Genomic DNA, 11,816 nt, shown 5'->3' on the forward strand with positions numbered 1-11,816 from the left:
ATCAAGAATTTTTTTTATAAAAAAATAGTAAATAGCAAAACGATTCTTCACTTATCCTCATGCTGAAAAGGTTTCCTTGCATCTCTGGAAAGCGATTCTCTTTATGCTCTTTCAGTGGAGGCCACTGTTACACATCAGATTCTTATTAGCTCCTCGTCTACTGACCCTGGGGTCTTCTCAGAGACGTGTGCAGAACTCTAATAAACAGTAGAATGGTGTGGCATAAATCATAATACTGTTCCCTGCTTCTTTACTCCTGTTGCCTCGGGGGGAAAATCCGAACGTGGAGTAAATGTTAAACGATGGAGACTCGGCTGGGTCGAGATCCTTCAAAGATTTTTCTGAGGAAAAAAATGCAATTGAATGTAATACCCACTAGACCACTACTGCCCACTACAGGCCACTACTGCCCACTACAGGCCACTACTGCCCACTACAGACCACTGCTCCCCACTACAGAGTTCTGCTGCCCACTTCGGACTACTGCTTCCCAGTACAGAGCACTGCTGCCCACTAATGTTCACTGCTGCCCACTACAGGCCAATAATGCCCAATACAGACCACTGCTGCCCACTAAAGAGCACTGCTCCCCACTACAGACCACTGCTGCCCCCTACATACCTCTAATGCCCACTGCTGCCCACTACAGGCCACTGCTCCCCACTACAGACCACTGCTGCCCCCTACATACCTCTAATGCCCACTGCTGCTCATTACAGACCACTGATGCCCACTACAGCACACTTCTACCCAGTAATACCCACTGCTGCCCACTACAGACCACTGATGCTCACTGCTGCCCACTACTACCTATTTAATGATTTTATAATTTAATAACAGAGAGAATCTTTAAACTACATTGTTCTTTTCTAAACAATTTTCTCCTTCTGGTTTTCAACAATGCTGATATTTTATTATTGGTTTATTTATAATTCAGTCTGGATGGACTGATGACACGTGTGTACAGATGAGTGAATTTCAGGTTTAATCGTGTCCTTCAAATCAGCATCAGAGCAGTAAAGCACAGTGTGTTGGACTTGTACCTGAGATCACTGAATGAATAGGTGTTTTTTTACTCCAAAAATCAAGGCTTTTAGTTGTGCATGTGTGTGTGTGTGTGTGTGTGTGTGTGTGTGTGTGTGTGTGTGTTTTGTGCCTATGAGAAACAAGCTCTTTAAATGTTTTGAAAGTTGAGCCCTAATTCCTTTTTTTTCCCAATCAGGAACATGTTTCCTGCCAATTTGGTTCAAGCTACATTTCAGCAGGTGAGGGTTTTTTCCACTGTTTTGTTCCACCAAAAAGTGTTTATTAATAAAACCAGCACTCGAGTGAGATTAGACCTTTTCAGAGTTTTTACTTCTGTCCTGCTGAGAGTTTTGTACAGACGCCGAGCACGAAGTCTGAAAGGTTTCATATTTATTTCTAAATTGTGTGAAATCACCAAACCATTGAATAGATCCTTGGCTTCTGCCATGTTTAGTTGGAGTGGGTGCAGACTCAGAGAAAGCCCACAAATTATCTTCATCATGTCCTCCGTTTCTGGGGAAGAACCTTTAATCAAAATGACGACTTGATTTCCTGAACAATTTTCCCAATGAGAGCTTATGCTGACATTCTTTGTCATCAAATCCACTCTCGGACCATGCAGACGTTTAATAATAGTGTTTAGCTTTTCACATGAAGACAAATGGAAGGTTTGTTTTTTTTTCCGAATCAGAAAAAGCTCAGGAATGTTCCTTGTCTGTATTTCTCAGCTCATGTAGTTTTTGAACAGATTAATTCTGGTACCTGGATCATTTGTAGAGATTTCACTGAGCTTAGAAAACCTTTGTGGACGAGTCCGGTGAATTTCAGATCAAATCTCTGTCTCAGTATCGCACGAACAGCGTCCCGGTCAGGAAGACGCTGAGGACAACTGAGAGCTCGAGTGTGACACGTCGCACGCTAATCTACAATCTGCAAGACGACAGCGGTAATGGTGAAAACAGCAGCGATGTCCGGAACTTCCAGCTGGACCTGACGCCTCCGCCCGATGTGGTGATGCGTACCCAACCTGGCACCAGCGAGGGCATGAACGTGCTGGGCATCGTCATCTTCTCCGCTACTATGGGCAAGAAAATACACACATGAATACACACTTACAGCACTGACCTTCTAAATACACAGGGTTACTGTCAAGTGCAGGTACAATTCTGATCTCTGACATAAAGCCATTTAAAAGCACAACAGACAGTCTGCAGAAAACTGTAGGTTCCTGAACCTAAAGAACAAAAGATGTACAAATGATGTTACCATTCCAATGACAGACCCTAATGTACCCTCTTTATGCCTTAAAGCATACAAGGTGGTATCACAAAGTTTTGAGACTAGTTTTGTAACACGCCAACAGCACAAGGCTGCTCGCACAGTCACAGGGAGCACCGACCCTCATAGGTCAGTGAGCCAAATGACATCATTCTGTGTACATCAGGAGCTGTGCAACAGGTGCTCTTCTGACCATGTACGTTTCCATGTATGCTATTCTGACCACTCTGTCACGGAGCTCCTCACACGTGAAACATGATCTCCCTTCCCCACCCCTTCTGGTATATCTAGCAATCACAGCATTAGCAACTCAAAGTCAAAACTCCATCAGGAACATCAAAGTGTTCTGTCTAATACTCGTGTGTTTGTGTGCAGGCATTATGTTGGGCCGAATGGGTCCTAACGGCAGTGCACTTGTAAACTTCTGCCAAAGTCTTAATGAAGCCGTGCTGAAAATCGTTGCCATTGTTATCTGGTTAGTCTTCTCACTCCTACCAGCTTCAGGCTTTATTCTTCTTTTCAGTAATGTTCGCACAAGGTTCCTAAAACCTCCTGTGTATTCCCAGGTACTTTCCTTTTGGGATCGTGTTCCTGGTGGCTGGAAAAATCTTGGAGATGAGCGATCCGTCGGATATGGGTAAGAAACTGGGCTTCTACGCCATTACGGTGGTGATGGGCCTGATCCTGCACGGCCTCTTCATCCTGCCCAGCATGTACTTCTTCATCACCAAGAAAAGCCCCATTGTTTACATTCGTGGAATCCTTCAGGCACTGCTCATCTCACTGGCCACCTCATCCAGGTCAGAACCTGAAGGGATTTGTTATTTCCCTGAAAACTAATTATACCTTCCTCTGCACATGTTAAATTCTACATGTAATTCTACAGTAATTGGATGGATGGTAATGTGTGTACATGCTGATCCAGACCATTCAGGACTCAGGAGATAAAAGCACATAATGTGCATCCTTTCATTAGACGTCTTTCAGCTCTCACTCATCCCCATGCAGAGATCTTTTATTGCAATTCAGACTACATGCGGCCAGACACGTGAATTAAAGCAGGGGTATAAATACACCAAATAGAGAGACATGAGGGTATAAACAGAAAGAGCACATCTGGAGCATCATCTGTATTATAATATCTGTAGAATTGATAGTGCTGTAGTATGTAGTATTTGTAACATTATACAGGCTGGTGCAGGGAAACAGGACATTTAGGAACTAGGAGTTGGCGACCCCTTGGGGTGTCTGTGATTGTGTGGAACCAGTGCAACAAGCGTTTTGCTATGAAACCAAGAATTGTGACCATGTGAGAGCTGCAAGGGGAATTTCAGCGGATGTTCTTTCGCTCTTGAAGCACACATGCCTCGAAACACCTCGCACGACTCGTCACAGCGCCAAACGTCAAACGTCTCTGTGGCAGATTTGCCCAGTTTCACGCAGAATTTCACGTTTGCTGTTTATTCTAACTCGCTGTCCGTGATGAAATCGCAGACGTGGTACCGCATGTGGGTCAGAACAGCACCACTTTTTAATACCACCTCGTACATGTAGTATATGTAATATTATAGGATCTATGGGGGAGGGGGCAGCTTAGTTGTTAAGGCAATGGACTTTGGAGCAGAAGGTTGTAATGTCAAATCCCACCACTCCTGGGCCCCTGAGCAAAGCCCTTAAATCCCTTGCAGCCCAGGTGTATGAATAAGCGAAATATAAGTCGCTCTGGATGAGGGCGTCTGCCAAATGCCATAAATGTAAACAGTATCTATGGTGCTGTATTGTCTGTAGTGTGATGTGATCTAAGTGCACATGTGTGTGTGCTCCAGCTCTGCCACACTGCCCATCACCTTTAAGTGCCTACTGGAGAACAACCACATCGACCGGCGCATCATTCGCTTCGTCTTGCCTGTCGGCGCCACTATCAACATGGACGGCACGGCGCTGTACGAGGCCGTGGCAGCCATCTTTATCGCTCAAGTCAACAACTACGAGCTGGACTTTGGCCAGATCATCACCATCAGGTAAAGACAGGAGAAAATGTATAAGATGTCCATAATATGTTCAGCGTCTCCTTTGCCGTACACGTCCCTGTGAACATGCCGTTACCATAGAAACCATAACGTATCCAGGACTACTGTCGAAGCTGCTGTTATGGAGAATTAATCAAAACCTCCTGACCATGAATAATGAATAAAGTTATTTTTCTTCGCTGCGCTCTGTATTTGTATAAGTGACAGAACATCTTTCTTCTTGTTAATTAAATGCGTAATACTTCTTTTTTTCTTTCCGAATGTCTCCTGAGATGTTTAACGAGTTCTCAGATTGATTAATGAAAGAAGTGCCGGTTTCTGTATTATTGTCTAAGCACTAAAAGCTTCTCACGTCTCCTGCGGTGAAATGCGACATGCACACAATGTTTTTTATTTTTATTAAATGTCCATGAGTCACTCACGCTGTAATTAAAAGGTTCCATGCTGGTTTCTCATGCAGATCTAAACTTCTCTGGTATTTTAACAGAGCTGTGGGAAAGTTTGAGGCTCCAGAACTTTATTTCAGGTTGCAGAGGAGCATCAATAGAAGGTTGATCACCAAATTTCTCAAAGGGTCTGAAAGTGCTTTGATTATCTCCAGGGCTTTATGAGAGTGGAGTCCAGAGACTTTCTCAAAATGACTAAATATAAAAAAGAGGTGCTTTTCTGAGTTTGAACTGTTTTAAGGCCATTTATTAAAATTCTGTTTTTGGTAACAAAGTCAGAGCTCTGATCAAAATGTTCTTTTCTGATTATATGACAACTGGTTTATTTGTACGGGCACTGCTGTACTTTTGAACTGTATAACTGACCTTCCTGTAACATTCCTCTAAAATTCCTGTTCCCTTACTTTTACATTCCTATAATGTTTCTGTATGTTCCTTCACCATTCCTGTAAAACTCCTGTAACATCTCAGTAATGTTTTTGTTTGTTCCTGTAACATTCCTAAAACATTCTTGTAACGTTCCTGAAAATATAACTGCAACATTCCCATAAGGTTTGTGTAACATTCCTGTAACGCCTCTGTAACGTCTCTGTACTATTCTTGTAACGTTCCTGGAACATTTAGATAATGTTCCTGTAACATTCCTGTAATTAGTTTTGTTTTATTTGTTCGTGGTTTATTTCGCAGCATCACAGCCACGGCAGCGAGTATCGGTGCGGCAGGCATCCCGCAGGCCGGCTTGGTTACCATGGTAATAGTGCTGACCTCCGTCGGCCTGCCGACCGATGACATCACTCTAATCATTGCTGTGGACTGGGCTCTGTGAGTAAAAATAGTTAGCAAGTTCTCAGGTTACCAGGTTCACCTACTATAAAGAGCATAATTAAAAGTTAAAAATTATCTCTTTCTCTGCATTAAGTATTGGCACCCCCTCGAGCCACCATTGTTTAGGGAGCTGTCCCTCACAGCTGGGACATGTTCTTATGTTCAGCATCTAAACTTCTGCGTGTGTAAATAGGGACCGGTTTCGCACCATGGTGAACGTGATGGGAGACGCGCTCGCTACAGGGATCATGGCGCACATCTGCAGGAAGGACTTCATGCAAGAGGGAGACGGAGTGAGTCATAGTCTGTTTTTATGTTAAGATCATGAAGTCATGCTCGTGACATGTGACTCACATCCTGTTCGAATGAAAGAAAGTACACTGATATATAAAAAGAACTCGGTTGCTAGTCAAAGTATTAATGAAGCTAAACACCAGGTAATAACCTTCTGGAACACGTACATGTGCATGTGTAAGAATGTCATGTGATTCAGCATGTCATTAACTTTGTAATGAGCGTGTCATGTGATGAACGTCTCATTCAAGATGTCATGGCATACACTTTAATGTCCACTTGTACAGCAGTGTCATGACGGCCACCATTTTATTATCTCCAGACAGACAGACAGACAGACAGACAGACAGACAGACAGATAGATAGATAGGTCAGTTGTTAATGATTTCCTGAGAGAAGAAACTGTTCCTGTGCCTGGCATGTATGTAGAGATACACAATTATATACAGAAATAATAATCTGGAAATGATCTAGAATGTACAGGATGAAGTTGAACTGCATGTTAATTACTGCAGTAGAATCATTAAACATAATGAATTTTCCCCTTCACTAGAGCTAGGAGACCTAAACCTGCTCCAGCATGACAATGCCCCTGTGCACAAAGCCAGCTCCATGAAGATCTGCTTTCCATGGGTTGGCGGATGTAAAAGATCTCTTTACTCTTTTTCTGGGGGGAGGGGTCAGGGGGTGGGGGTAATTGGAGGGTAGTTAATCCCTCCAGACGCAGCTCGCCCAAATACTTTGGCAGATAAGCAATAAGGGGATGTTCCTCTACATATGGTGCACATTAAAGAGCTTCTAATCAGAAACGGCAAAAAAATAAGAGCAACTGTTCAAGGAAAACAAACTCATTAAAAAAATGTCACGCTTTACCTAAAAGGTGATCGATCTGTCTGGGACCGTGTGTGTGTGTGTGTGTGTGTGTGTCCGTGTGAGTGTGTGAGTGTGTGTGTGTGTGTGTGTGTGTGTGAGGTCTGCTTGTCTAGTTCTGCACTGGAGTGTTGATGTATCTGATGCAGCTTTTGTAAGAAACACTTCTTGGATGATTGAGGTGATAAATGGTGTATATTATTTATTGCTCCTGTAATCCAGGTGTGTGGTGTGAGTTTATTAATCAACTGATAAATGAGTTCGTTCGTTTATCACCCACGCCTGCTCTTCATAAAACTCGCCCGTGCATCCAGCAGCACGAGACTGCATGAGGACACACCGCTGATGAATCACGTTATTGTGTGTGAACGTCCTGCATCACTCCAGCGTGTAAACCCTGCTCCTCTGAGAGGAAGCTCACCTCCACTCTAGACACCAGATTTATCTCCTGACTTCCTGTCTGCAGTTTTATTATGTAACAGCGAGGCTACGTTCTGCTCTGTGTGTCTGATATTCACTCTCTCATAGACTTCTGACATTCTACACCATAGTATTCTTCAGTATTCTTTTATACACGGTATCGCCAAAAGTTTGTGGACACCTGACCATCAGGTTTCTATGTGCTTTTTGAACTTCTCGTTTTACATTTAGTCCCTAATAGCTGTTATTATTACCTCCATTCTTCTGGAAAGATGTTCTAATCGACTTCGTGAAGATTTGTGCTCATTCATGATGTAGGGATATTGATTAATTAAATAATTTTGTGTAATTAATCAAAACTTTCTCTACACCATGCTTGCAGTGAAGAAAGGGGTGGGGCAAATGATCTTGTGGGCGTGTCTTAACCAGTAATAAAGAATATTCTTCTAAACCGTATCTATTGTACTAGATGATCACCTCTTCTTTAATTTGTTCTCCTTCTCTCCTCAGGTTCCTCTCATCTGCGAGACAAAACCCGTCCACCTCCAGCAGGTGACGAACTGCCAGCAGAATAACGGGAGTCTTCAGCCGCTTCCAGCAGGGGGCAAAGCTGAGCTGGTTTCCGCGGACGTGGCCCGCCTCATGCAGTTAGAGGAAGGAGTGCGACCCCCACCGCCCGAGCGGAGGAAGATCCCCCCAGTGCCCCCTCGCCACCTCAAACACAAGGACAAGGAGCACTGCTCCATCGACATGAACGGCCTGGAGACCAACGTATAGCGGCCATGTTGGACCATCCGGACACACACACACACACACACACACATGGGTTAACAGATTAGCTTCTCACTGTAAATTGATTTAGGTTTAGGTTGTAGGAAACTAATTCATAGATTTTATTTGTGTTTGGTGAAACCCTTATTCTTACTGACTTGAAGTGGAATTGACATTTAATCATCCCTTATACAATGCTAACAGACAATCTAATTAATATTAACACTTACCTGTAACTCTGTTCCCCCACACCAGCTGATGTCACTTCTAACATGTCTCCTGTGGGCATGGCCCGGCGAGGTTTATTTAAAATTCGTATGAAAATCAAACTAGCAAAAAATATCAAGTCGTAACTGGGAAGTAACTTCATGTAGGAACTCTAGATATAAAACAAGGAAATGTTGTTAAGATGCACTGATGTTCCTCTGGTGTCTGCTCTGAGTTTGAAGACAAAGAACCTCGATCAGATTCCATGCGTCGTGATCCTGCAAGGACAAAATCAGAGGAAATCAAAACCCTAAATTATATTTCTTTCTGTAAAATTTAGCAAGCCGAGAGCAGAAATGATTGCCATTGATTTTATCTTGTTCAATTTTGTTTTATAATGGTCTGAGAAGATCCCTGCTAATTACTGGTGGTGCTTTTTTATGCTAGCGGAATAGGAGTGAATCATGCTAAACCACCAAGAGCCACAACTAAATCAGACCAGATCAAAATAAGACAATTTCAAACTCGCAACAGTGATATTCTCAACTCCTATGATTGTCCTAGCATGATAAGCAATTCTAATAAACATTAACAAGCTAGCGCTCGCCAAAAGTATTGAGACACCTGCCCACCTACTGTAGGTGTGCTTCTTCCCCAAACTGTTAGCACAAAGTTGGAGACACACAGTTGTATCGGACGTCTTTTGGATGCTGCATAAAATTTGCCCTTCACTTGAACTTGGAGACCCAAATGACAATGCCCCTGTGCACAAAGCCAGCTCCATGAAGATCTATTTTACATGGTATGGAATTGTGTAGAAGATCTCCTGCTATAGAGCTCCAACCCTATTGAACACCTTTGGGATGAATATGAACACTGATTGCACGCCAGGAACCTCCTCACCTTCTCACCTACAGTACATCAGTACCTGACTTTACTAACAACCATGTAGTTGAATGAATTTCCACAAAATCTAGTGGAACATCTTCCCAGAAGAGTGAAAGATATTAGAAAAGCAAATGGAGACTAAATGTATAATTAGATGTTCAATAAGATGCACTTACTAATTTTATTGCCAGGTGTCCACAAACTTTTGGCAATAGTGTATATACACATTTTTCATCAGATTATCAGTCATGTTACCAGACATCATATTTTTTGCATCCTGGACACGACAACAAACACGCTGATCATTAAGCTGTATTTCAAACATATTGTCTTTCTGTTTTATGTAATTATTTATAGTTATTTATTTATCTATTTATTTATATTTCTCAAGTTTAATGAATTGAAACTTAATGTCATTTTCCTAAATGTATATATTTTCTCTCCTCTCGCTCTTTACCGAGAGAATGAATCTCCATTATCTGTAGATAAAGGAATTGAAAGAACGTGGTCTGGACTCGTCTCGTGCCGTGGAGTCTAAAACGTTAATTCTCTGAGATGCCTGGTTTCAGTGTTACACATTAAACCCCCAGCCTGTGTTTCATAGCTGATTTATTTTCACAGCAGGTACAGAGGTTGGAAAAATGAAAAAAAAAGAAAAACATTTTGAAAATTGTTTTTTAGGATTGTGAACGTGACTCGACATGAATCAGGTCAGGAATACGATCCTCAGTTGGTCTGCGAAGGCGATTCAGACGATTGTCTGATACTCTGCTTTCTGGGATGAAAAAAAACCCTCATTGGTCTTGTTAACAGAGGTGTGAGGTGACCAGAGCGATGGTGATGATCACAGACGGAGATGCACCACAGTCTCAACACTCTCATCACAAAATAAATCATATGACCGTTTCATGAGTCTAACGTGAAGATTGTGAAGGTTCCCGAGGTGATGTCAAACCAACCGAAAATCAACCAGGTTCTGCTGAAAATTTTCGTATTTCTGATTTTTTTTGTAAGAGGTTATTGATTCTGTTGATTGGCAAAGAGAAAAAAGTCAGATTTCACTCCCATCTCCTAAAGCGAAGCAAAACAACACAAAAACAAAAAATATCCAGCAGTGGAGACATCTGGGAGACACACTAGACACTTGACTAGACAGTGGACTAGCCTAGACACTAGGCAGTAGACCAGACTGTAGACTAAACACTAGACTAGGCAGTAAACTAGACACTAGACTAAACAGCAGACTAGATACCAGACTAGACAGTATACTAAACTAGACATTAGGCAGTAGACTGGACAACAGACTAGACAATGGACTAGATCAGACACTAGGCAGTAGACTAAACAATAGACTAGACACTAAGCTAGACAAGGCACTAGTCTAGACAGTGGACTAGACAGGACAATAGGCAGTAGACTAGACAATAGACTAGACACTAGGCTAGACAGTGGACTAGACTAGAAAATAGGCAGTGGACTAGCCAATAAACTAGACAATAGGCAGTAGACTAGACCAGACAATCGGCAGTAGACTAGACAATAGACTAGACAGCAGACTAAACTAGAAACTAAGCTAGACTTTGAACTACCCTAGATACTAGATAGCAGACTAGACCAGACACTAGGCTGTAGACTACACAACAGACTACACAGTGGACTAAACACTAGGCTGTAGACTAGACAATGAACCTGACTAGACACTAAGCAAAAGATTAGACCATAGACTAGACAGCAGACTTGGCTAGACACTAGGCACAAGATTAGGCAGTGGACTGGACAGCACTGGAATAGACATTAGTCTGGTTAGCAGAATAAACAAGATGTTAGATTAGACAGTAAAGTATAATAGACTAGACATTAGACTAGATACTTGAATTCCCAGAATTCAATGCAGCTAAAAGAAAAACAGTGGACTACACATAAACATTAGATTAGGCATTGGATTAGAGACTTGACTCTAGACAAGACAGTAGTCTAGACATTAGAAGAGACACCCGACATGAAACTAGACACGTTTTAAACAAATCACACAAGATGGCGGAGGCATGTTCCACTACTGTTAACGAATCAATACAGATCAACCCAAGGTTTAGGATTCGCCTTTCACCTTTTCATCTCTCAAAGCTCCGGATGTTCTCAGGCTTTCACACATTCCTCACTTTCTGTATTAAAGCATTTTTTTCCTTCTGTACCACATGTCTATGTGTAAACACTCGCACAGAGAAAAGGTCATTTGATGTTTTTTTCCACATTATGGAGCATTATGGAGCATTATGGAGCATTATGGAGCGGCGAGTGATGGAGAAATTCCTCACATGCATTCTCATTTCCTAGAATTCTGTTCATTGGAAATTCTATATTTTGGTCTTTATCTGTTAAAACCCTTTTATTAACTCTTTTTATTAACTGTGATTCTTTTGTCCACCAACAACAATCAGATCGTAAATAAAGTAAATACAGACTTTTCTCAGATGGTGGATGAGGGAGGATTGGGTTCATATGAGGTTCTTCCCTAAACTGGTAACACAAATTTGGATCTACAAAATAATGTAGGATGCCAATAGATTGAGACACAAACCTGTACCGTCCAGCATGACGATGCCCCTGTGCACAAAGCCAGCTCAATGAAGATCAGCTTTTCATGTTTTGGAGTGGAAGATCTCCTGCTGTAGAGCTCTTACCCTATTGACCACTTTTTGGATAAATGTTTCAAGCTGACTGCACCCCAGGAACCTCTTCACCTCACCACATTTACAACAGC

The 11,816-nt window shown here is 42.2% G+C and overlaps 1 protein-coding gene across 1 annotated transcript in view; it reads left to right on the forward strand.

Annotated features, from left to right (window-relative positions):
• Positions 1 to 9,523, forward strand: part of slc1a7b (solute carrier family 1 member 7b) — a 20,478-nt gene extending 10,955 nt beyond the window's left edge. Inside the window, exons 4-11 of the mRNA XM_046869672.1 lie at positions 1,223 to 1,265; positions 1,873 to 2,110; positions 2,680 to 2,779; positions 2,871 to 3,104; positions 4,131 to 4,325; positions 5,468 to 5,602; positions 5,799 to 5,898; positions 7,700 to 9,523. Coding sequence (XP_046725628.1) covers positions 1,223 to 1,265; positions 1,873 to 2,110; positions 2,680 to 2,779; positions 2,871 to 3,104; positions 4,131 to 4,325; positions 5,468 to 5,602; positions 5,799 to 5,898; positions 7,700 to 7,966 — 1,312 coding nt within the window. The 3' untranslated portion in view covers positions 7,967 to 9,523. The remainder of the gene's footprint in view (positions 1 to 1,222; positions 1,266 to 1,872; positions 2,111 to 2,679; positions 2,780 to 2,870; positions 3,105 to 4,130; positions 4,326 to 5,467; positions 5,603 to 5,798; positions 5,899 to 7,699) is intronic.
• The last annotated feature ends 2,293 nt before the right edge of the window (positions 9,524 to 11,816 follow it).

The sequence above is a fragment of the Silurus meridionalis genome, chromosome 16 (assembly GCF_014805685.1).
Source record: "Silurus meridionalis isolate SWU-2019-XX chromosome 16, ASM1480568v1, whole genome shotgun sequence".
Taxonomy (NCBI): Eukaryota; Metazoa; Chordata; class Actinopteri; order Siluriformes; family Siluridae; genus Silurus; species Silurus meridionalis.